The sequence below is a fragment of the Xenopus laevis genome, chromosome 1L (genome assembly GCF_017654675.1).
Source record: "Xenopus laevis strain J_2021 chromosome 1L, Xenopus_laevis_v10.1, whole genome shotgun sequence".
Taxonomy (NCBI): Eukaryota; Metazoa; Chordata; class Amphibia; order Anura; family Pipidae; genus Xenopus; species Xenopus laevis.
The window spans coordinates 114052279-114079956 of NC_054371.1; the positions used below are offsets into that span (position 1 = coordinate 114052279).

General features: G+C 37.5%; 1 protein-coding gene across 1 annotated transcript; it reads left to right on the plus strand.

Moving 5' to 3' along the window:
* Nucleotides 1–693: 693 nt before the first annotated feature.
* Nucleotides 694–27509, plus strand: XB5740125.L (provisional ortholog of tetraspanin 3 L homeolog). Its single transcript, NM_001095286.1, has 7 exons — nt 694–832; nt 9053–9244; nt 11455–11529; nt 14177–14266; nt 24560–24706; nt 25144–25227; nt 27343–27509. The coding sequence occupies exons 1-7, from the start codon at nt 770–772 to the stop codon at nt 27427–27429; spliced, it is 738 nt and encodes a 245-aa protein (NP_001088755.1). The 5' UTR covers nt 694–769; the 3' UTR covers nt 27430–27509.
* Nucleotides 27510–27678: the final 169 nt, after the last annotated feature.

Consider the following 27678-nt stretch of genomic DNA (forward strand, 5'->3'; position numbering starts at 1 on the left):
CGGGCTGATCCGATCGGATCTTAACGAATGGGAACGGACGGTCGGATCGTGGGACCGCATCAATGAACAGATGCGGCCGCGATCCAATGGGATTTTTTGTCCCATCCAATCGAGATCTCGATTGGGGAAGCCCGTCGGGGGCCCCATACACGGGCCAATAAGCTGCCGACTCGGTCTGTTGGCAGCTTTTATCGCCGTGTATGGCCACCTTTACACATGAGCAGATGTACTTTCCAAAGATCCCTTACGGTGGTCCAGGGCGAGCGTGTGTGCCAGTGAAACGAATACTTCGGAAAAAATATTTTTAATGGCGGGGAGAATTGGACTAGGGTAGAAAGCTATCGTATTCACCTGGTTACATTTTGTTTTGCTTGTTTTTAGCTACGTGCCCAATATTACAGTGGTGAGGTGACAACCACATTTTAGCGCGTGTATGAACAATATCACCTCATGCATTGAAACAAGACACGCAACGGACACTGCAGTGACTTCCTTAACAAGACAATTTGCATACTGAAGGGCAGCTGAGAAGCCTGTGCAGTGAGTCTGACAATGAATTTGTACTAGTAGCTCGTCGCCAGTGTAACAATACAAATGCCTAAGCCTCAGGTAACATACATTATTGTGTGCAACTGGGTGGTTTCTGTGTTCCTTTAAATCTCTCAACCTGGCTGGAAAATGCTGAAGTCACCGCAGATCATGTGAGTGGAAAGGGCGGAGCCTGAGGGGAAAGTGCAGAGACGCTGTGGATGTGAGAGACAGAGACACCATGGGGAGATTGATAGATACATCGTCCCGGCTGTGCCTAAGAATCCTTACTCTTCTCTTCTGGGTAAGGAACCACACTTTCCCTGCTATTAGGATCATGTCCCAGAATACTGAATAACATATTGTAAATCTGCTACTAGAGAGAAGTAGTTTGGTTTTCTCTACCTGTGTCTTTCTACTATCTGCCCTTTCCTGAATGCTACATATATACACTACCTACCTCTAATGTGTTCCTAGACAGTCACGAGTTTTGTTTAAGTTGAACAATTCGGAAGATCTACTTCATTTCACTTCACCTGTTTTTTTTTTATCAGCTTACCTCCCATAAAAATTTATTCCAAACAGATGGTTATTACTCTATTTCTAAAGCTAAATTAATATATTGAATAAAGTACCCCCTCTTGTAAAATACAAGGATAACTTACCGAGGAGTTGCATGACCATATAAAAAACACATTTTTATACAGGTCATAGAACTCGAAGGTGATTTCTAATATCCTCATATTTTTCACCAGGGGGTACTATATTTATTTATTTTATTTATATATAAAATATATATATATATATATATATATATATATATATATATATATATATATATATATATATATATATATATATATATATATATATGCAATGGAGGGCTAGGGCACACACAGGAGTTACACACCTGGGTGCAATACAGGAATACAATATCCACTCGAGAAGAATGCTGCTGCACACCAGGATTTATCGTGAAAAAAGTTAGTACTCAGGTCTTAAATAAAAATCAAATATGGTTTATTAACTTAAGGACTATATATATATATATATATATATATATATATATATATATATATATATATATATATATATATATATATATATATATATATATATATAGACAAATGCTTCACCGGCACTCACCCTCAGTAAATCGAATCCCGGGTGCTCCTCAGAGGAGAACAAATAGATGCAATTAGGAGCACTCACGGTTGTGGTGATAAAGGTATTTCCACACCACAACCGTGAGTGCTCCTAATTGCATCTATATATATATATATATATATATATATATATATATATATATATATATATATATATATATATATATATAACCAATTAAGTCTGCACACGCTCTCCTTCACTTAATGAACTCTATTCATTCTGGGTGCCCGCACGGACAGATTGGGGTTATAAGCAGGGCATAACTTGCCAACCCTGGCTCCCCCCAATATAAAGCAAGCCATTTAAATGCAATGGGAAGGATGGAACACACTGTAGTGGAGCACACTACCCCCCCCCCCCATATTTACACCATATGCCACAGCATGTCTGTTTGGAGTTTGTATGTTCTTCCCGAGTGGGTTTCCTCCTAACATTCCTGACTCCTGATAAAACTGTTGATAAAGACTGCGTGTGTATAGGCAGCTCAGATTGCAAGCTCATTAGGACAGGGCATGATGAGAATTATGTAGAATAGTTTAGGAATATGCTGGTACTATATAAATGACTGATATCTATAATAAAAGTTTGAACCACAAACTCCCAGGAACCTTGCAGTCCTTCAGCTGCCCTTGAAAACAACTCCAAGCTTGACATACAACACTTACCCCAGGGATTAAACTTGCTTTTTCAACAGAGGCCACAAACCCACAACTCCCAGCAGCCCACGTAAGGCATTTCCGCACCCCCCCAAAGACAACATTGAAGGGGTCCCTGACAATGCAGGAAGGCTGGCTCCAAGATTTGCAAACCTCAAACTCAGGTGTAACTACATCTCCCAGCATGCCTTGCCAGACTGGCCGTGGAGCTACAGCTTGTGTGACTTCCCTGATTTCAATACTGGAACTGTCTTAGTTGCCACCTGTCCGGTTTTGACCCAGACAGCCTGGTAATTTGAAGCGCTGCCCGGGTCAAAACTTCGTGCCAGGTTTTCCAAATTATGCGGCCGCATAATAGCCCTCTCAACATCATGGCCCCACCCCCTGCCCGGGAGAAAAGGTTAAAGGGCACTTGTGAGACCAAAACTCCCGGGTAAACACCCAGACTGTTACAGCCCCTGCCAATGTTTAATCTTCACTACTTCCCCAAGTCTGGGACTTTCCAACATGCAGCGATTGGCTGCATGTTGGAAAGCCATAACGCTGGCCTTGCCCCGTCCCTCCTTCCGTCCCTGGGTGACTAGTCAGTGTGCAGTCTGGCAGCAACAGTAGTAGTAGATCGGTGGCTGTGGAGTAGCGCACGGCTGTGCCTCTTCCAACCAGATTATTTACCCGCGCCTAGGCAGTAGATCAGGAGGCCTTCTAAGAGGTTTAAACTGTCAGTTTCAACTGTAAGGAATTTAATGAGAAAATCGAAGGCCACAGGCACAGTTGCTGTAAAACACAGGTCTCGCAGGCAAAGAAAAATACTGGAGCGGCATATGTGGAGGATTGTGAGTGGTTACAGACAACCCAAAGATCAACTCCAAAGACCTGCAAGAACATCTTGCTGCAGATGTATCTCTACATTGTTCTACAATTCAGCACAATTTGCACAAAACATCTGTATGGCAGGATGATGAGAAAGAAGTGCTTTCTGCACTCACGCCACAAACAGAGTTGTATGCAATAGCTCATTTAGACAAGCCACAATCCTTTTAGAACAATGTGCTTTGGACTGATGATACAAAAATTGAGTTATTTGGTCATAACAAAAAGCGCTTTGCATGGCAGAAGAGGAACACCAACTGCTACCTACTGTCAAATTTGGTGGAGGTTCCATCATGCTGTGGGGCTGTGTGGCTAGTTCAGGGACTGGGGCCCTTGTTAAAGTCGAGGGTCGGATTCAACCCAATATCAACAAATTCTTCAGGACAATGTTCAAGCATCAGTCACAAAGTTGAAGTTACGCAGAGGTTGGATATTCTAACAAGACAATGACCCTAAACATACTTCGAAATCTGCAAAGGCATTTATGCAGAGGGAGTACAATATTCTGGAATGGCCGTCACAGTCCCCCGACTTGAATATCATGGAAAATCTATGGGATGATTTGAAGCAGGCTGTCCATGCTTGGCAGCCATCAAATTTAGCTGAACTGGAGAGATTTTGTATGGACGAATGGTCAATAATACCGCCATCCAGAATCCAGACACTCATCAAAGGCTATAGTAGGCATCTAGAGGCTGTTACATTTGCAAAAGGAGGCTCAACTAAGAATTGATGTAATGTTGGGGTGTCAAAATTTATGCACCTGTCTAATTTTGTTATGCATATTGCATATTTTCTGTTAATCCAATAAACTTTGTCACTGCTGAAATACTACGGTTTCCATAAGGCATGTTATATATTAAAAGGACTATATATAATACACAAAAGCCATGAATATCATGTACATTATATCCTTATAAACGGTGAGCTCTGATGTAATTTCTGTCACATGACAAATACAAGAGGTCCTCTGCACTCAACCCATTATCAATATATTTAAGACAGAGACATTTTGTGCATACTGCTACTGAAAACTGCCTTACCCGTTAAACAAAACAGGGATTGTTTGTCCATATATTGCAATATATTTCAATTGCTTCATTATACATTTTACAAAGGGACTAAGTTTTACCTTGCAAATTACTAGCTGCTTTCAAAGTAAAACTCCCAAACTTAGTCCCTTTGTAAAATGTATAATGAAGCAATTGAATTCTTAGTGAATCAAATGAAAATTGAGCGTAGGACTGGCCAGATATGGGATGACTTTGACGTAGTTGGCCAGCTTAAATATAGTGCAGAGGACCTCTTGTATTTGTCTATATGTATTTTGTGGTCACAGCCTCATTGCACCCCTGCCTGTTTTTTTAAAAATTAGTGGTGAGCACAACTTTCCCTTGTTTATTTCTGTCACATGACTCATTGAAACTTGTGTATTATAATAAATAAAGTACCCCCAGTTGTAAAATATGAGGATATTAGAAGTTACCTCGGGGGTTCAATGACCTGTGTATATGGTATATATATATATATATATATATATATATATATATATATATATATATATATATATATATATATATATATATATATATATATATATATATATATATATATATATATATATAGTGTGTGTGATGTCTTGATACACCATTAAAGCTTTGCACATAAATTTAGTCTTATGTTCTCTGTATACAGTACATACATACACACACATTGTGTAGTAATGGACAGCACTCCCTTTCAATTTACAACCTGGGTGCACGGTAAAGGAATTACATATACATAGAAAAGACCAGCAATACCAGGGTTTTCAGTGAATCAAAAAAAGTGTTATTGCGTTGCATATATACACACACGCAAACACAAGCTTTCTTACCTGTTCGGTGGATCTTTCATGCATTCCTCTGCAGGGAAACACAGCCAGGTGTATTCTATTAGTTCATACTTGCAGGCAAGCATCATGCGCAGGTCGAACAGGTAAGAATTCCCTGAGTGTAAAGACTCTTAAAGGACCAGTAACATCAAATTTTTTTTTTTATAAAATTCGTTCGTATACATCGAAAAATAAACACCAATACAAATTAAACTTTTAAATTGCAAAGCCTTTATTAAGAAATAACTTACTGAAACTCCACCAGCTCTTCTTGAGAAAAGGCGACAGGGCGACCATCCATTCTGCAGCAGTTGATTCTCCTCCCTGGCTATCTCTCCTGGCCGCTCTGCTCTGCCGACAAGATAGGGCAGCACTTCTAAGTGATGCACGTCGTATCCCCCAGCTCACCTCGCCATTGCCTGCCAGTTGCTCCCCACTTCCCAGCATTGCTCCTCCGTCTCTCCCTGGCATGTTTTTTTTTCTTCCCACACCCCCATCCTTCGCACTGCGCTGCCCCATCTCCCTCCTCCGCCAAACAAAATCTTATTCCCTCCATCCCTGTTATTTATTCTGCTTCTGAGGCTCCTCAGTAAACCATACATGCAATAAAAGATGTATATGAAACATTAAAGGGATACTGTCATGGGAAAAAATGTCCAAATGAATCAGTTAATAGTGCTGCTCCAGCAGAATTCTGCACTGAAATCCATTTCTCAAAAGAGCAAACAGATTTTTTTATATTCAATTTTGAAATCTGACATGGGGCTAGACATATTGTCAATTTTCCCAGCTGCCCCAAGTCATGTGACTTGTGCTCTGCTAAAATTCAATCACTCTTTACTGCTGGGTAACCAGATAACAGCTCCCTAACACAAGATAACAGCTGCCTGGTAGATCTAAGAACAACACTCAATAGTAAAAACACATGCCCCACTGAGACTCCTTCAGTTACATTGAGAAGGAAAAACAGCAGCCTTCCAGAAAGCATTTCTCTCCTAAAGTGCAGGCACAAGTCACATGATCAGGGGCAGCTGGGAAATTGACAAAATATCTAGCCCCACGTCAGATTTCAAAATTGAATATATAAAAATCTGTTTGCTCTTTTGAGAAATGGATTTCAGTGCAGAAGTCTGCTGGAGTAGCACTATTAACTGGTGCGTTTTGAAAAAAAACATGTTTTCCGGTGACAGGATCCCTTTCAATTCTAATGTTGCTGATCCTACATACGTACTTTTACAGTAGACAATAATTTGAAGTGTCTGCTTATATCTGTGCACTATCCCATGGCTTTGCGTGGCTTAAATTTAGTTTTTATGGCTTAAAAAATAGCTTTCAACCGAAAACCAATCAAATTAGGGAAGAATTAGTATGCATTGAGAAATGACTGTGAACAGCACCGGCCGGTATAACAAGGAACAGCACAAATTTCAGACTCCGTAAACGTATCTATCTAAACTATACCTAGTCTGGGAGAGGGCGCTGTAGCAATGGAATTTGCTTCTATTTCCCAACTTCCCACGCAGAGCGCTGCAATAGAATAATATAGAAAATAACTTTATAATAATAATAACTTTAATAATAACATAGAATAATAACTTTTCAATTAGAATTCATTATTTTTTTTATAACAATATTAATATTTTTATTGACATTTTAAATGTTACAGTATAACAGTAGTGTTGCCTCGAAGAGACTTGTCATAAAGTACATATTGTAAGCAGTCTTAAATGCAGCACCATATTGTGTAACTCTTGATGTTCTAACACAGGGTAGTTGTAATAAATCTATTACAAAACATGAATAATCACAATTTATCACGCTTATATTAAAAGTGCTGGTTGAGCTATTTTTTAATTTTTTTTTGGGGGGAGGCCGAAAGTTAGACTTAATTATTTTTTAATTATCTGTCTTCTTTTTCTGTTTCCAGCTCAAACGGGGGTCACTGACCCCAACAACCAAGCAACTATTTCTCTGTTATCCTAAAATGTCATTGTTATTGTTCATTTGTATTGCTTTCTGTTCAGTTTTACTCCAGTTCATATTCCAGTCTCTCATTTAAACATTGCCTGGTAAACTGAACCTTGGCATTGAGACTGCTGCTGAAACACCAAACTAGAGAGCAACTGAACAGAAAGCTAAATGACTGAAAAACCAAAAAAAAATTAAGACCAATTGCAATTTTTCTCAGAAAAGCAATGTCTACAACATGCTAAAAGTTACTTTAAAGGTCAAAAACCCTTTAAGGGGTTACAAATTTCATAGTTCTAAGTATTCTTGTTTTTTCCTTATACAGTTACAAAACCTTCTGAACTCATGATTGTGAGTCATTTGTGTCACTGAACAATTTTTCAGCAGATTTTTATTGGGTAAAACAAGCTTATGTCAAGAATGAAAACTGCACGTGTTCAGGCAGAAGTATCCTATCAAGGCACTATTATGACCTGTACAATTATATCTGATTTAAAGGATGTGATTAGCTGAAATATATTAGCTGATTGTCTAACTCTTGCCCTAAGCTTATGCCCCCATTTCCATTGTTATTCTTCTACCCATTAGAAGACTTGGAAGTGGCACTTGGCATATAGCTGCACATGTACCAACAGTCAGGTTCTTTCTCAATAAAAAATATATAAATGAATGCCATATTTTGCAGTAGGCATTTATTGTTATGAGTTAACCGAAGAAAAGAACGTATTCTCAGCCTCGTGATGAAAATAACATCTAGTCAACTTCAATATCCAAAGAATGTTGTCAGTGCTTTTTGTAGTAAACGTACTTAAAAAGCAATGTATTTCCCGAAAGGAAACATATGAAAAAAGGTGGCTGGGTGTTTTTTTTTAACATAAAAGCTAAAAACATGATCATGCTGCTAAAAGTCGTTGCCTGGGTGCAAAGCTGTAAAAAATTGTATGTAGGCTCCTCGATAGAAGCGCACACACACAGGACTTATAAAGAAAAAAGGTTTATTAAACAAAAACTAGATCCCTAGCCTTTATCAACAAACAGAATGAGTGCAACCATTTTAATCGAACAGGAATCACTGGCACTCAAAGGCAGGTTCAAGCAGGGCCAAGCCCTTGCGTGTTTATTCAGCAGAAAAAATGCAAAATAAACACGCAAGGCTTGGCCCTGCTTGCCAGTGATTCCTGTTCGATTGTACATTTCGGAGGATGCCGACCCCTCCATCACCGAGCACCAAGCATCGAGCTGTAGGCCAGGGTGTGCGAGCGGAACCTTTGTTTGCAACCATTTTAAAACATCAGTGGCGGGAAGGGAGGTCTTGTGACGTCAATCAGTGACGTGGGAAATATATACAATGCGTGTAAACTCAAGTCAAAAACAAAAAAACTTAAAGAAAAAGCTCATAAAACATAATATATAAGTAACGCTTCAAAGAACAATGTATCAAGATATATGTGTATAAATATATATAAACAGTGTGGTACCAGCACAACTTGTGTTTCGGGTCAATAATGCAGGGGTGCAAAGAATCCAAAGCATAAATCTCATATAGCCAGAAATAATCCAAAAGTGCATTTATTTGTTTTTACAACTCTGCCTCTCCCTACCATGGAATTTAGAATGCTATCAAACCTGTGACCTTTGCATCCAGAAAGCAATGTGCTATAGAGGCTACATTTTTATAGTTTTTAATATCTTGTTGTTCTGTTCCTGTCTTCCTATCTGTCACTGAAGCCGTTTAGTGATAGGGGGAAGCAATGCCCGATTAATCATGCAACTTGTTTTGTCTAAAGAGGAGAAGCAAAATATTTTGCATAATGTTTGTTTAGACAGTGTTTCTTTCTGCACTGCAATTGGCCATAATTTCTGATTAGGTATAACAAGATATTATATATAAGTTAATTAGAAATATAAATTTATTGGAACTACTAGAAAATGTTTGTATAGGTGTTTTTGTGCATAAAAAATAAACACTTTCTCCTTCCTATTATCTTAGGTTGGTGCAGGCTGCCTACTGTATGCAGGTTGCTGCAATATCAAAACCTACAGGAGCTATCAGTCATTCTTTAATGATCGATATATCCTTATACCCTCCTGTTTGGCTGTCACTGGAACGTTCTTCCTTGTATTTAATGGTTTGTTGGGGTGCTGCATCTCAAAGAAGGGTTCACGTTGCAAGCAGGGATGCGTGAGTATTAAATGGAACTCTTTTTTTTTTAATGAAAGGCTAAAGTACTGTATGAAATATTTCACTAGTGTCTGATGGCTATCCTTTATAAACACTGTATCTCTTTAAGCTGAAAGCTTCAAAGCTCTCCATGAGCTTCCTGGTTGTGAAAGCCAGTGCTGTTGAAGAGTGTTACTTTTTGGTTGTTTTCCCCTTTTAAAGGGGAAGTAAAGTTTAAAATAGAATAAGGCTAGAAATTATGTATTTTGTACACTAAAAATAAACATGAACTTACTGCCCCACGAGCATAATCAAACAAATGATTTATGCTTTCAAAGTTGGCCACAGGGGGTCACCATCTTTTAACTTTTTTAAACATCTTTGCAAGACCAAGACTGTGCACATGCTCTGTGTGATCTGGGCTGCTTGGGGATCATCATAAAGCACAAGTCAAATAATATCTGCCAGAAGCCAATACAGCAAGGCTGATTAATTAGTTAGTTAGTTAGTTTTTTTTATCTGTTTAAATATGGCTCCATAATTTTGTAACTATGGGGGGGTTGTGGATGCACACCTGAGGTCAATTTCAAAAAGTATAAAGCCCTGTCTAAGTAATTCAAGTAAATATGCCAGTGCATGTAATTTTGAAACAGGGTTTTTTTTGTTACAAAGTTATGATCATAATATTGATAAGCCACCATACCACGTCAAGGTAAAACCCCACATGTATTCCATAATTTTGTCCCTGCAACTGGAGTTGGAAACAATAAAGGGGATGTAAAGGCAAAAATAAAGGGGATGTAAAGGCAAAAATAAAATCCAATACAAATCTCTACACAGTCGTCGACTGCTCTACAGCAGGGGTGCCCAAAAGGTAGATCGGAATCTACCAGTAGACCTTTAGCTGGTGAGCAGTAGATCTCAAGACACTGTCAACAAACCGCTTGTCTAAATCACCCTCGTGTTTCATGCATTTCATTTAAATATTCATAACATTAAGGTTGCATAAGAAATAGTTGTTTGTTAAATATAACAATATACATTTTCTCATAAATTTATATTTCAGTAATATTTTCCATGGAACAGAATGTTAACAATGCTTTTATGCGTGTAGATCATAATGGGACATCATCACTAAAAGTAGACCTTGCATTAGAAAAGTATGAGCACTCCTGCTCTACAGGGAAATAAACAAACAAAGCTGTTTGAGTTCTGCATGGTTGGGAAGTAAGATGGGGGGTTCCCCCTGCTGTTCATATGTATGATTGTTTCCCTGCAGAGCAGTTGGGGACCTACTATTCACAGCAGTAAATGAAGAGAGAATTTCACTTCATACAGTCAGGGTTCTTATAAAAACAATACACATTTTTTAATTAAAGTATATTGGAGATAGGTTTCTTTTTCATTAAAAAAGTATAAATGGGATTTTACATGCCCTTTAAGTACTATGACATGCCCATGATGTGAATAAGTAAAATTTGGAGTTGTAGCGTTAACTAGTTGGCTGGTAGAAAACTTAAAAATCAGAACCAATGGCTACAATTACAAACATTTACAGAGTACAAATTATATATGAAACAGGGATATCTAACCAGTGTTATATAAGGATACTAGAAATCCTGTGAGAGCAGGATATTGCTTGTCAAAATGCCCTTCCTTTCCTCCACTCACTTCCAATACCTATGTCTAGCACTTTGAGAAGGAAATTCTTGATTTGGTATTTCAATTCCTGACTAGTTCTGCTAGTTTTTGCCATAGACAGCATGTTTTCAGTTCAGAAAAAGGGATATGTACTGCAGGCAAGGAAGGGCATATTGACCATCGATACTCTTAATTAGAAGACTGAGGCAGTCAAAACACCCTTGTACATCTGTGTAAAATATCTCTACCTGCAGTCTCTTGCCTTTATATCATCCTCAAAGACCTTACATGCTTATATATTATATGCACTATTCTCTGTATAAGTAGTAGTAAACCAGTTTAAATGATTATAATAATGTAAATGGATCGTGTATCTGCCTGACTTTCTTTAATTAAACAGTAGTGTTGAGAAGAATAAAGAGATAATATATTGTTTTTAATGTATTGTGCATTCTTAATGTATTTTCTATTTTTAAAAAGAAAATAGACAATGCAAAAAAAGATAGATAAGCAAATATTGTGCATCGCAGGACAGAACAAAATGATTGATCAAACTAAGAGTAACACATTTTTTTCCCCTTCTTTCATAGTTTATGTACTTTATTGTGGTCGTGCTCTGCTTAGAGGCTTCTGCAGGGGTACTGACATTTGTTTATATGGACAGGGTAAGTATCTTAGAGCACATGTGTAATCAGTGTATAGTATATTGACACCTTGGGAAGACTTAAAGGAACAGTAACGGCAAAAAAGTAATAAAAATATAATGCATGGTTGCCCTGCACTGGTAAAAGGCTATATAGCCTTTTTTCAATTTCCATCGCTACACAGCAGCTTGTTTGTATGAACTATAGTAGTGTTTCTGAAACAAACAGGTCAGTTTTACCAACGAAGGCCAACAATACATCATCATCATTTTTTTATATAGCGCTGTCAAGATACGCAGTGATGTTTTCAACTATAAAACACTTCCATTTTTGTGTGTTATAGTTCCTTTAATAAAAGTTAGGTAAAGCAGACCATACACAGGAAGATCTACATATTTGGTCACCAAAAGAACAGATTGTTGCCGATTTGTCTACCAATGTGGTGGCCTAAATTGATCTTTTGCCTCTAAGTCAATGATCTGTTTACTTAGGGACCCCATCCAGACCTGCCATTGCATGTTGTGATGCATGTTGTTTTCCCCAGCCTGTTTTCCTCCACTGCAAAACTCCTCTGTGCCCCAGTGCCACCCCCACAAGATCACACACAGACTTTTTTCATACTGTTAGGACTGCACACTGTGTTTGTTGAAGTGCACAGCCCTATCAACATTTGTAGAAACCGTTACTTTAGTGTGTGTGTGGGGGGGGGGCAACATATTTTTCTGGGGAGAACACTAGCCCTTATGCAGCTCTTACTATTGGGCAAATAAATTAATTGCATGCACATTTTAAAAGTGGATTATATTCAATAGAAATTTATAGTTAACTGAGCCCATGTATACCTATAAAGATTAATGTTCATTTTTATCGCTTTTGTATACATTTGAGATGCAGATTTGAGTGCACCTACATTCAACTTATTTATTTCATGATGTTCATTATATTGTAATCATTTTTGCATGCACAAAAAAGACCCATGTGTAAGAGCCCCAAGGATGTTTTCTCATGTAACTTTATCCCATCTACTGGATATATCTGTAAATGTTCATTCCCTTTAAAAAAAAAAAAAAGTGTTTTCCTATTTTGGTATGCCTTCTTTTACATTGTATACAGTAAAGGTAGCAGAAACATGGTTTTTAGTGATGTACATGTTTTCACAGACAAAAGTCACGAGTATGCAAAGTATTTTAAATTGGGTAATTTTAGTCACTCTGACCACTTCTGCTCTTAATACAACCCTCCCTCTTTCTTATAGAGGAAGAGAAACTAGTAACCAATTAACTTTTGTAACACGGTAACTCACACAATCCTTTAGCGTGCAAAGGATGCTTAGTTGTAGTACAGAATAAGCATCTGTAGGATCTATATACCCTGTTTTAAGATAATGTCTAGTACCTGACAAAACTTTCTTAAATTTTGCTACATAATCCTCCTGGAGCATAAATCACTGCAGGTAGTATATAGTTTTATTTAGTGATAACAAATGGCAATAACTCTCTAGTGGCAATTTAGACAATACTTAAAATTCTGCTTTCTGACACCAGAGATGGATCCCATCAGTTTCAAATTATATTAGAAACATGGCAAACTATTTCATACCAACTTTTTAAAAAGAACGCTTAAATGGATTTTTATTAACCATAAGGTTTGGATTCTGTTCTATGCCTAACTTGCTTTGAGTGTTGAACTGGTAAAGCAACAAGTTAATTTTTCTCCAACAAAGACTCCAAAATACTACAATTAAATTTACAACAAAAAAACTACAATCAATACCCACACCAAAAAACAAAAAGTTTGTCCTTACTGCAGGACTATAGCCCAATATTTAATAATATGAAGACATACCCTTAAAGCTATATGTTCCCTCCTCTCCTGTGGATAGCACAGCAACCTCCTGGTCATAATGGCACTCAGATGCAGCATAGGCAGGGTAGGCACAGACAAAGCAGCTTCCTGCAGATACATTCAGTAGAGTAATGTGCAACCAAAAGTCCCACTATGTTAATTGTTCCAATTCTAATAAATGAATGTCTCAATGAAAAAGGGCATTCATGAGTACCCTTGAGTGTAAAATGCAGGAGCATGTATGAAAGTAGAGCCAAAATGAGTGCAAATAATCCAAAAGTGGAATGTGCTGAAGTGAACAGTTAAATATATTTAGCTTCCCAGAAGCCTTGTGCAGGCTTAATTTGTATCAGTCCTCAAAGTCTTTAACAGGGTGACACAGCATAAAAAACAGGCACATTAATTCCATGATTTCTCCAGGAGTTACACAATTTTGCTCCAGTCACCTTTATGTCAGTCCCCTAGTTTTCTAGTGAAAGTGCATTTGAAAGGCTTCAGACTAGTCTGTGTACCGTAACGTCACTTCCAACAGTGGTCACTTCTGAGATTTTGGGAAAACTTGCGGTGGCACATACAGTGTGTTGCAGTCCTCCCATCACCCTTATCCTGCGGGTTGGCATCTCTAAAATGTCTAAGTATGTAGAAGCATCCTAGCACTCTGGCATTCCTAGTCAACTGCTTGAAAATACCCATACAATTGCAAGACATATGCCTATGAGATTATTGGTGGGTGTTTTTCTGGAAAATAAAAAAGCTGTTTTTGAGGGCAAGCTCTACTATCTATTTAATGAGTTGCATATCATTTTTTTAATACCGCATTCAGATGGATCTTGAACTGAACCCAATGCTCAAGGCATTTGAAAACTATAATGGAAGTAAATCTGACTTGACTGTCGACAACATTCAAAAAGAGGTAACTAAAATCAATTTTACTTCATAAAAGCATTTCAATATATAAATGTTTTATACCACATTTTTTCTGTGTCCAAAATTATGGCGGTATTAAGACAAATAAAATAGCCACTTTATGTACATGCTACTGAGTGAAACTTGAAAGAGCTTCTGAAATAAGACAGATTACAGTAGAGCCCTGCTTTTATGTTTTTCTGGAACTGACGCAGGTTTTGTTGTGGTCCCATTCAGACAAGTTGGATTTTCCCAGAACTTCCACCATTTTGATATGGTCCCCTAGGAAACATAAAATCATAGTATTTGAGAATTACCAAAGGATCCATATATATAATTTTTCAAGTGAATAAAGACAGTGCTTGCTTTTTTCCCAGTCAAAATAAATAGCACTGGGGGGCGGAGCCAACTACCACTGCACATGGACGCTTAAATTCTGAGCTCTGTGCTGTACTGAGCCACAAACCAATAATCATCACGAGGACTGAGAGATTTCACCGACTTTTTTTCATCTACATACTTCGGAGAGGTATGGCACCTAAACTTCAGCAAAAAAAGGCAAGTTCCACTGTTGCAGCATACTTTGCTGCGCAAACAACTGCTGATCAACAAGCTACGGAAGGCGCCATTTTGGAGGCCACACAGCCTGATCAAATTTCGGAACCCCGGCAGGAAGCAGATCTGCAACGCTCCTCGGCGGAGGAGCTTAAAACTATGCTTCTAGATCTCAAACATACCTTACAAGCTGACATTAAACAACTGTCTACGGACATTCGCAAGGAGCTGCAAGAAATAGGAGACACATAGTCACATATTGAAGCCAAGATGGGGGAATACACCGACGCCCATAATGACTTGGCGGAAAACCAAGATAAGGCAGTGAAAGAAATTGAACGGCTTGCTAACAAGGTAGCAGACCTGGAAGACCGTTCTCGCAGAAATAACCTGAAGCTGCGTGGTATCCCGGAGTCAGTGTTGGCACAGGACCTGGACGAATACCTAGCGGGCCTACTCAAGGTAATCATGCCTGATACCCTGCCATTGGAGCTGTTAATTGACAGAATCCATAGGATTCCTAAACCACGAAACGCTCCAGATTCAGCTCCGCGGGATGTCCTTACCAAGCTGCACTTCTTTCATGTCAAAGAAAAACTGCTACGCTCTGCTCGCCGCAAAGAAACCTGGCCGACCCAATATGCGGATTTACAAATTTATGCTGATTTATCCCAGGCTACTCTGGAAAAACGGCGGGCATTCCTGGAAACTACCAAGATCCTTCGGGACAACAGTATTCCCTACCGCTGGGGATTCCCAGTGAAGCTCTTGGTTAACAGGCAAGGCATGGTCACATCTTTGGCCTCTCCAGAGGAAGCCAGAAAGGCCCTGCGCAGATGGAATCTGCTTATCACTTTGGATTCTCCGCCAAGATCCCCTCCACATAAGCAAGTACAACGATTGCACAAAGATTGGCAGGAGGGGTAATGTATTTGGCTGACTTTACCTTTAACATATCTCTCTCCTCACCTACCTCAACTATGGCTCAAGAAGTTGGAGCATAACTTCTCCTCGTTCGCCTGTTCCCTTTCTGACTGATACCAGCACTGTTGCTGGCATTGTTAACGGATAACAGTTCTCTTTTCTTCCCCCCACATTCGCAGTTTAAACACCATCTGGGATCTACTTGGGTGCAGCTCTGCTCTCTTACCTGCGCCATCCGAAGATGCTTAAAGGGATCCTGTCATCAGAAAACATGTTTTTTTCCAAACGCATCAGTTAATAGTGCTACTCCAGCAGAATTCTGCACTGAAATCCATTTCTCAAAAGAGCAAACAGATTTTTTTATATTCAATTTTGAAATCTGACATGGGGCTAGACATTTTGTCAATTTCCCAGCTACCCCTGGTCATGTGACTTGTGCCTGCACTTTAGGAGAGAAATGCTTTCTGGCAGGCTGCTGTTTTTCCTTCTCAATGTAACTGAATGTGTCTCAGTGAGACATGGGTTTTTACTATTGAGTGTTGTTCTTAGATCTAACAGGCAGCTGTTATCTGGTTACCTTCCCATTGTTCTTTTGTTTGGCTGCTGGGGGGGGGAAGGGGGGGGTGATATCACTCCAACTTGCAGTACAGCAGTAAAGAGTGATTGAAGTTTATCAGAGCACAAGTCACATGACTTGGGGCAGCTGGGAAATTGACAATATGTCTAGCCCCATGTCAGATTTCAAAATTGAATATAAAAAAGTCTGTTTGCTCTTTTGAGAAATGGATTTCAGTGCAGAATTCTGCTGGAGCAGCACTATTAACTGATTCATTTTGAAAAAAATGTTTTTCCCATGACAGTATCCCTTTATACACAGTTCTTTTATGGAAGGTTTCCCATTTTAATTTATTTTTATTACAGGTTTCTTACTGTATAATTCACTCCCTATCTAGATTGCTTTTGTTTTTTTTTATTTTAAAGGATCTTAGCATAATAATGTTTTTGCACTGTTTGTATGTATGGGTTTCAGCTCTGAAATTTGTTATACTGATGATTCAGCTTGTGGTAGAGCAAATATGTCATGCATATTATGGTTAAATTGTATTATTTAAATACTAGAGGGCTAAATACCCCTCAAAAGAGGAACCTAGCACTTAATGAGGCTCACAAATTTAAAGCGGATGTGTTGATGTTTCAGGAAACCCAAAAAATCACATCAACCAGCATTTCATTTATAGACATTATCCGCATGACTTCCATGCTCTTTCTCCTACTAAATCTAAAGGTGTCTCCATATTAAATATTGCAAAGGTCACATTTAGTATGCATCGCATGATTGCTGACCCCTCAGGTAGATATTTATTGCTTCTATGTACTCTGAACAACCAGCTTTATACATGATAAATGTCTATGCTCCCAATGATAACCAACTGCAGTTTCTTGAAAAAACTTTAGCACACCTAATGCAATTTAGAAAAGGTAGATGTATTGTGGCGGGAGATTTCAACCTTGCTCCTGATCCTATCATGGATATCTACAGGACATCTCAACACCCCTTCACACAGCATCAATTATCACAGGCTCGCAAGTTTAAAGACCTTTTACATAATTTTGCTCTTATAGATATTTGGAAAGCCCAAAACCCAACAGAAAAAGATTATACGTTTCATTCCCCCAGGTTTTTAACCCACTCTAGAATCGACTTAATTTTGCTAGACCCCCAAACTACAGTCCAAACCAATAAAGCATGGATAGGGACACAATCTTGGTCAGACCATGCCCCCGTTGGAATAGAACTCAGTTTGTCTCCGGACAGGAAAACTTTTTCCCCCTGGAGATTAAATGATTCTCTTCTAACTCATCCAGATATTCAGGAACACTTGAAACAAACCTTAACCTCTTATTTTGTGAACAATGTTACTCCAGGGATGGACTTCCAAATCATTTGGTTAGCCCATAAAGCTACAATGCATGGGGAGATTATTTCACAGGCTACTAATCTTCGTAGGAAAAGAGAATCTCAAACACGGGAGTTACAACACCAAATACAGCAAGCTGAACATGATTACTATTTACAGCCTTCTCAAGTCCTAGTGGACAAAATTCAAACACTCAAACTTAAATTGCAAAAACTTCTACGCTAAGACTGAGTACAGATTAAAACTTCTTAAACAACTATAATACACCAAAAGTAATAAAGCAGACAAGCTTTTAGCTTCACAACTACGTAAAAAACAGGCCAATACGAGAATCCAATATCTAAAAGTGAGACAACTCAAGATTATTGATCCGCTTCAAATACCTAACCAGTTCACCTCCTACTTCTCCTCCCTGTACACCCTATCTAACAATACTGATGAACCACAACCTACAACAGAGGTAATTCAACAGTATTTGGACTCAATTCACATTCCACGACATTCTGCATCCCAATTTGATCTACTAAATGCCCCAATAACTAAAGATGAAATCCTCAAAGCTATAAAATTATTAAAATTGGGTAAAGCCCCAGGGCCTGATGGCTACACTAACTTTTATTACAAACATTATGCTGATATTTTAGTTCCCCATTTATTAAAAGTATTTCAATCTATTATGGAAACAGGGAAAATACAACCTGAGTTCCTCCAGGCACACATTTCGACTATCCCCAAGCCAGGTAAAGCTTTGGAATATTGCAGTAATTATAGGCCTATAGCTTTATTAAATACTGACCTTAAACTTTACTCTAAAATTTTGGCACTCCGTTTGAATACTGTCTTACCACATCTTATTCATTATGATCAGGTGGGATTCGTCCCCGGAAGACAAGCCCCTGATAACACCAGAAGATTTCATAACCTACTTCATATTATTAAACGAAATAGACTCCCAACCTTACCGTTGTCATTGGATGCGGAGAAGGCCTTCGACACTGGGGGTTTATGATGCAGACACTTACTAAGTTTGGGTTAGGAGACAACTTTTTACGAGCAATTATACCGCTTTATTCAAAGCCCTCAGCTAAAGTTTTGACATCGGGGATCCTGTCGGACGCCTTCACCATCACAAATGGTACCAGACAAGGGTGCCCTTTATCTCTTTTGATCTTTGCCCTCCTAGTAGAACCACTGGCAATCAGAATTAGGGATATCAGGGAGATCCCAACAAAACTTGGCAATAATACTATTGGACTTTTTGCCGATGACGTGATTTCATTGACTAATTTACACATCACACTTCCTAATGTTTTCCGAGAACTAGATTAATTTTGTCATGTCTCCTGGTATAAAATTAGTCCTCAAAAAACACAGGCCCTACCAATTAATGTCTCAGCTCAGGAGGTAGGTCTTCTTAAAAGTAATTATCTATTTGAGTGGAGAGAGTCCTTTCTCACGTAGGTGAGTTGTTATATAAACACAATTATATACCCCTGCAGAAAGCCCTTCAAGAACTGTACCTTAAATGGAAACCTTCATATACTGTATCTCATGGACTGGTAGAATTAATGCTGTAAAGATGACGGCCTTGCCAAAAATTTTGTATTTATTTCGAACCATCCAGATAGATCTCCCGCCACAATACATTAAACTATTACAGAAACAAATGAGCGACTTTATATGGGGAGGGAGGAAGCCTCGCACAGCAGCTAGGGTGTTACAACGTCCGACTTCTGTGGGTGATTTTGGAATGCCTGACCTATCTTGTTACTTTAGAGCCTCTCTTTTGGATACTGCTGTAAAAATGCATAGCCCGTTATCATGCAGGTACTGGTTGGACTTAAAGACTTTTGAAATGCCTAAACTTACAATTCCCCAACTACTGTGGACCCCTCTTTGGTAAAGACCTAAAGGAACTCAGATGTTACCCCCTACTGCTAAAATCTTCAAAGTGTGGGACAAAGCAAGATCTGATCTAGGCATCATTTCGACTATTTCTCTAAGAATGCCATTGCAAAGTCTTCATTTTTTCATAAGTGATTTATCTTTACAATCCTGGATTACTAATGGTGTGCAAATTGTTAAGGACCTGTTTGGTCCCAGTACATATTTATCGTTCCAAGACTTGCAAACCAAATTTCTGTTAAATAACCGAGACTATTTCACCTATTTACGCCCTACACATTTGCTCAAATCTCACATCCCTGGGTTCAGAACTCCTCCTCAGCCTTCATTTCTAGAGAGACTTTCGGTTAATGGCTGGTCCATGAGGGGAGTACTCTCTAGCTGTTATAAATCGCTTCTTTCAGATCCTCCAGAATACAAATATCCATATATGATTAAATGGGACAGAGATGTTCATTTATCGCTCTATCCTGATAAATGGTTAGAGGCGGCACAAGTCTTATCAGGTGCAACTAGATGCACTAACCACTTAGAGTCCCACAAAAAATTGATATATAGGTGGCACCTTACACCGACAACCTTGCATAAAATTTCTCAATCTCATTCCCCCGCTTTGCTGGAGAAACTGTGGTCAGTCTGGAACACTGCTTCACCTATGGTGGGACTGCCCATTGTCACAGCACGTTTGGAAATCTGTGTTTAATATTATAACGAAAGGTCTTGAATTGGACATCCCTTATGAACCACAAGTGGCGTTGCTACTGATGTTCCCGCACCATGTCCCTAAATTATGAAAAAATTGCTTTTCCACCTATTTAACACCACCACCACCTTGATTGCCAAATTTTGGAAACCCGGAGGACCAATTTCAACCGAACACATCAGCAATGGATGTTAGAGCAAATATGGAATTAATGGCGGCGCATAATTAAAATCGAATCTCCACCTATGATGCCATTTGGCAACCGTGGGTAACTTACAGAGAGAAACATAATCAGCAGGCTTAATTAATCCACAGTCTGGACACTTTCCTACTTGCTTTTTAAGGTCCACTCTCTAAACCTGCAACAAAACAAAAATATCACACAAAGTTGAAGCAAGTTTGGCTACAAGGTGTGATTGATCCTTTTCCCTTTTTTATTTTTTTGGGAAACCTTCCGTATGTTTGTTTTTTTTCTCTGGAAAAAGAAGGTTTCTAAATATCACAAGTAAGCATCTGTGTGCTTTATAGCAAGGCAATGAGAGTCATGCAGATTTACTTTTTCTGCTTCTTTTAAATCTTAAAGGGGTAGTTTACCTTTAAATTAACTTTTAGTATGTTCTAGAATGGCCAATTCTTAGCAACTTCTAAATTGGTTTATTTTTTTTATAATTTTCTAATTATTTGTTCCACTTCCTGCTGCCTCCTTTCCCAGGCTGAGTGGCACACTGCACTGTAGGATGGAATCAGAAGCTAGACTGACCTGATAGGGAACTGAAATTTGTCTTTGATTGTGTAAATGCAGAGCTGTGGTTGGCTATCCCCCTCCTACTATGCTTCTGGAAGGGGCTTTTAGGACACGCCAACCCCTCATTTGAAAAACAGACATCGACTATCGGATGTATAAGGAGCTCCAATAAAGGGGCAATTTTTAAAGATTTTTTAATCAAAAGTAAAACTGGCACCATATATTATTCTTTATTACCTACAATATTAAGGAGAGGCAGATTTAATACTTTGACTTGGCAAATTGGCATTCTCTCACCACATTCACCTCAAACTCACTACTGTGTGCCTTATCCAGAAAGTTCAGAATTATTGGAAAGGCCATGTCCTGTAGACTCCATTTTAATCAAATGATTTCAATTTTTAAATATGATTTCCTTTTTCTCTGTAATAATAAAACAAACCTTTGGCTAAGTGCCCACAAGGCACGAAGGCTATATTTTTGGGATGTTTTTTCTTTAAAAAAGCATTTTGTGCCAGCCCGTGGTTAAAGATTAGAGTGCCTTCAGATTATAACCCCTGTTAACATTGTTGAGTTAACCCTTGCTATTATCTCTGACAAAAACGGTATAGTCTAATATGTTGTTAATAAAACAATACCTTGTACTTGATTCCAATAAGATATAATGAATCCTTGTCATAGACAAAACAATTCTGTTTATTTAATGTGTATATATATATAATTTTATTAGTAGATCCAAATTATGGAAAGAGCCCCTTATCCGGAAAACCCCAGGTCCCTAACATTCTGGATAACATGTCCCATATCTGTCCTTTAAATTACATTACTATCCTTTATTTGGAAAACCTCAGGTCCCATACCTGAAAGGGGTTGTTCACATTTGAGGTAACTTTTAGTATGATCTAGAGAGTGATCTTCTGAGACAATTTGTAATTGTTTTTAATTTTTTATTAATTTTGGTCTTGAGTTTTTTAGCTTTTTATTCAGAAGCTCTGCAGTGTGCAATTTCAGCAATCTGGTTGCCTGGGACCAAATTACTCTAGCAACCATGCATTGATTTGAATACGAGACTGGCATATGAATAGAAGAGGGCCTGAATAGAAAGAAGAGTAATAAAAAGCAATGCCAATAAATCTGTAGCCTTACAGAGCATAGTTTTTTTTTCCACCGATGGGGTCAGTGACTCCCATTTGAAAGCTGAAAGGAGTCAGAAGAAGAAGGCAGCAAATCATTTAAAAAACTATAAAATATGTCAGTCTAATTGAAAGTTGCTTAGAATTGGCCATTCTATAACTATATATATATATATATATATATATATATATATATATATATATATATATATATATATATATATATATATATATATATATATATATATATATACTAAACGTTAACTTAAAGGTGAACCACCCCTTGTAATTCTTGTTGTCCTATGTAATATTTTTTTGGGGGTGGAAGTAAAAGTAGCAACATAAAAATCTGTTGAATCATCTCCATTTTTGACAACAGGAATTAATGTTTACACAAGGAATCAATCTTAACAAATTCCATTGTTTTTTTTTCTGATCCAGATAATGCTCTTTAATCTCTTTACATTATAATCTAAATGAATTGAGCTATAGACAAAGTGAGCAACGACTGCCAGTATTTTCAGTATATACTAACTTATGCCATAACTGCACTGAATTAACCTATATATTACCCTGCCAACAGCCAGTTCACATTCAGTAGAATTTAAAACACTATGGCACTGTGTGTTGGGAGAATGCTAACAGCCCCATGTCATTGGCCTTTTGTTTATAAAACATCAGGTCATATTGCAGTGCTTTGTTGCCTTTAAACAACAAAACAAAAGAATAGGGGGCGTTCACCAAGAGATCATATCAGGAGAACAGGGATCCTTTTATATATATATACAAATTAGTCATATCTAGAACTTTTTGGGATTTGAACCCATCTTGCCACAAGTGTGTCTTATTTGTTATCTGTTATCTACATAGGGCCAACACATTTATACATCAGTTTACAGAGATTGTTTATAGTTTACATTAGTCTTCGCTTGTAGTAGGTTGTAAAATCTAGTTGTCATACTCTTCTCTTCCTATATTAAAGGGATCCTGTCATCAGAAAACTTCCTGCATTCACTTCTTGTATAACCCATATCACTTTTTATTTTGAAAATCTGTGAAAGACGAGTAAATTGTAAATTCTAAATTTCCGATGCTATGATGTTATTTTTTACTGGGTGGCTACAATTCGCTCTTCCAATTCTCGAGCTCTGCATTTTCTAAAGGAAACCATAATCTTTGCTGTTTCCATAAACTTTATTTTTGGTCATGTGTGAGGTGAAAATTAGAAAATTAAGAGGATCCCGTCAGATTGTGTCTAGACACAGATCAGCAATCAGGAAATGACAGGAATTTTACCTTCTCATGCAATTTCGTTGTCTACATGTGGGTCCATATCATCATGTTTATTAAAGCGGCATATTCAGGACGAACACATATGGAAAGGAACCATCTGGCCCAAAAGTTGAATAGACAGACACCACACAAGGCCATAGATGTTATAGTCACATTTCTTTGTTTTGGTCAAAAACCTGATGGGAACACCTGGAACTGAAAACTGAAGAGAAGCTGTGACTTCTGTTCAGTTCCTCATCTGCCAATGGACTATACACTGTTTCATTGGCAGGTTAAATTTTCAAACCTATACCACTGACCTGATAAGGAGAGCCACTCTCCTTGTGCCTTCTTGATCCTTCCATACCTTAAAATAGTAGTATCTTACCGTCCATGTGTGTGTTTGATAAAGTATTTAATGTCACCCTAGCCACTTTAGAGAAGAAGAAAAATATATAGTGAATAAAGTACCCCCTCTTGGATATTATAAGTTACCGAGGAGTTTCATGACCATATAAAAACACGAGGCCGAAAGCAGAGTGTTTTTATATAGGTCATGGAACTCCGAGGTAACTTCTAATATCCTCATATTTTGCAACAGGGGGTACTTTATTAATTATAATAAAGTTTCAGTGAGTCATGTGACAGAAATGACATCACTACTCACCGTTTATAACTGATGACATCAGTACTCATCATTTATAAGGATATAATATTCATGGCTTTTGTGTATTATATTGTTATTAAACCATTTCTTAACCGCAATAATATTTGATTGACTTTATCAGTTTATATTATATGACTTTCAGTGAGTCATGTGACAGAAATGACATCACTACTCACCGTTTATAACTGATGACATCAGTACTCATCATTTATAAGGATATAATATTCATGGCTTTTGTGTATTATATTGTTATTAAACCATTTCTTAACCGCAATAATATTTGATTGACTTTATCAGTTTATATTACTTACTGATAGGATGCAAAAATAATTGCCACTTTGGCAATCTTCCCTTTCATTTCTCTTAGCTCAAGCTCCAATAGTGAAATGAAGGATCATATATTAGAAAATGAACTGTACGGACCCTGACAATCTAAACATTATAAATATTCTAATATACTGTTTTATTTTTCTACAGCTGCACTGTTGTGGCCTCCACAACTACACTGACTGGGAAACCACTTTGTGGTACAAGCAGAATTTTACCATACCGAAGACTTGTTGTAATGAGACATTTACATCATGTAATGGAAACATTACAGAGACAAAAGAATTTTATCAAGAGGTACACACAAATGTATTTAACAACAGTGGCCTTATGTGTCCATATGTATACCTCACAATATTTAAATTCTCGAATAATAGAATAGAAAATAGACCACGCCCCTGCTCCGCCCCAGCCATGTCCTATTATGCCTGGGGTCCTCTGCCAATTCCACCAACTGGAACCAGCACTCTGGTTAAGAAAACATGCATATCCTATGACTTTTAAACAAGGGTGATTTTACTCTTTAGGACGCTGGTTTACATGCATAATAGAAGCATGCTTCAGTAGGTTCAACTGGATGCACCAGGTTCACTATGCCTTTTTATTTAATTCCCAATACTGTTTTATTTATTAAAAAAAATAATGGCAAGAATAACATAAATGTTGAAAGGCTAATTCCATTTAAATAATACAACTGTCTAAAACTGGATTTTATTATATTTTTTTTGTAACAGGGTTGCTTTGAAAAGCTGCATTCCCGGCTTAACTATTTCATGACTTGGCTGTTTTGGTCATGTATTGCTGTATTAATTGCACAGGTAAGAAAATAAGAAAAGGAGTCTTAAGAAAATGCAGATTTTTTGTGTATGTTTTTATGTTTTTGAATGACCTAACATGCTACTTAGAATAATTTCATTTTCAATGTATGATAGAGCAACAGTAAAGTTTTCAATGGGGAAATTCCCCTTAAGAGTAACATCTAATATGTACAGACAGTGGAATTTTAAGACGAGTAGCAACGGCTCTATATTCAATTACTGTAGTAACGAGGCAACCATTTGGAATCAGAACAACATATGAATAAAAGGAGGACTTGAACAAAAACATAATATAAAAACCCATAACAATAATGATAAATCTGAAGCCTCGTACTCTATTTTTTGGTCGTCAGGGTCATTGAACAGGTCATAGGTCCATCTATATCGTACTAAAAGTTTATTAACAGACAAACAACTTCTTTAAAATCAGTGGAAGGATTTGGTATGACACATGCACCAGAAGCTTCTGGAGTTTTATTTTAGAATAAACAATAGTTAATTTACCTTTCCTGCATACATTTAGGATATTAACCAGAGCAATGCAAGGCAATCGTGCCCCACACACACATCTGCAACAACAGGAATCCAGTTACACTAAACCTTTAATATCAAATCCAATGATTAAGGAGAGAACTTCAAGCAAAACTGCTGTGATTAAATTTATTTGTGGACTACAATAATGAATTGTAGTCCACAAAATAAATTGAATCACAGCAGTTTTGCTTGAAATGCTCTCCTTAATCATTGGATTTAAAATTACTTAAAGGATAGCGTTGACCTGGATAAGGATTGATGCACTTGGGCGTGAATTGGTTAAAGGCAGAGCGTAAGAACACCCCTTTGGAAGATGCAAACCTTTAATATCACCTATTTTCCATTTGTAGTTTCTTTTGTGGAAAGAGAAAATGCATAATTATTTTACTGTTGCATGATTTCCCTTGTTTATATAAAAATATCTGTGTAGCTGTCACACAGGCAAGTAGTTAATTCGTATTAATTTGCTGAATTGGCCAATCACCACTTTGTGCACGGGGCTTTCAGCTAAACATTCTGAGCAACTAACATGCAATAAGATGAGTTGGCTATTACAGATGAAAGATTCAGAAAATACTAGGATGTGCCACTTTTTTTATTCACTGCCAGGAACCTAAATCGCTAAACTTTTCCCCCAGACTTGTACACCTCATTAAAATATAAACCTGTACTTTGGCCAGCTTTTTCTGTGCTTCCAGGTCCCCACTGGAACTTGGGCTGGGCACATTCAGGAAATCTGAGAGCACAGAAAGACATAACACTGCCATGATTTACATTAAAGTACTTTGGACCAGTTAATTTCAAACAAGAGGCACACTGGCCCAGGTTAAAAAATTAGTTAGTACTGTGATGTTAATCAAAATTATATCCAGCACATTTGGGCTGATGCAGGTATCGATAATCATGTGCAGTAGTATGAAAAATTATATTTTTATTAGCTGGAACTAGTCTTGATTAATGTAAAAGCATTGGTTACTGTTTCTAAAAAGCATGAGAGTTAGGAGTTGAGAAGTGTAGTTCATCAGTGATGTAAGCATAGATTAGTTATTTTGGTGCCCCAGCATTTTTCTCCTTGTTCTTTAACTGGATTTTTATCAACTACTTACAAATACTTATTTGGTTAGAGAGCGTTGTAAACAAATACTGAAAGACTGATTCATCTGCTTTTTCACACATATTTGTTTGAGATAATGAATGTTTCATCACTTATTCAGTTTTTTTCAATATCTATCTTGATTTACTATGCTTTGGTCTAGTGCCTCTCAAATAAGTATGACCTTTATAAATCCTATGTATTGATATACAAGTAAAAGTTTGAATGCAAATAATTGATCAGGTCAGTTGAAATTATTCTGGTCAATTTGTTCAGATAATCGCACAGGAAGTGATGAGTGCAGAACTGTACATTAAGCCACACTGGTAACCACAAGTTTTTATGAACAGGCTTTCAGCTGCACTACATTTCTTATTACCCTTTCAAGCTATTTTAGAATACTAATGTATCTGTTATGTTCTGGCTATCGTATATATAATTGTTTTTTGTAAATTTTGCTATGGTATAACTTATATCTGTACCAACAGGTACTGGCTGCTATTGGTGATGGTATGCTGATGATTAGGAATCCTTTTCAAGATTTTCGAATTCTTGATTCTGCAACGTTTACATAATACTGAAACGTGATCATTTTTTTTTCTGTTTCAGACAAGTCAGTCTCTTAATTTTGTTAAAATATATTTTATGTAAATAACCCTTTGTCAATGATTTCTTTGTTATCTCAGTTGCCATTTGTTGTAGGTACAAATGCATCATTATACATTTATTTTTTTAAACAAGTTAGTGGTCCTAGCTAAAGTATGGCTTTAAATAATAAAGGAAACATGGTCTATGAATACACTTTTTAAATGTTATGCTCTGGC

Coding starts and splice junctions, on each gene's coding strand:
- XB5740125.L (NM_001095286.1), top strand. CDS start 770: ATGGGGAGATTGATAGATACATCGTCCCGGCTGTGCCTAAGAATCCTT. Junction 24,707..25,143: donor CAAAAGAATTTTATCAAGAG/GTACACACAAAT, acceptor TTTTTGTAACAG/GGTTGCTTTGAAAAGCTGCA. Junction 25,228..27,342: donor TTGCTGTATTAATTGCACAG/GTAAGAAAATAA, acceptor CTGTACCAACAG/GTACTGGCTGCTATTGGTGA.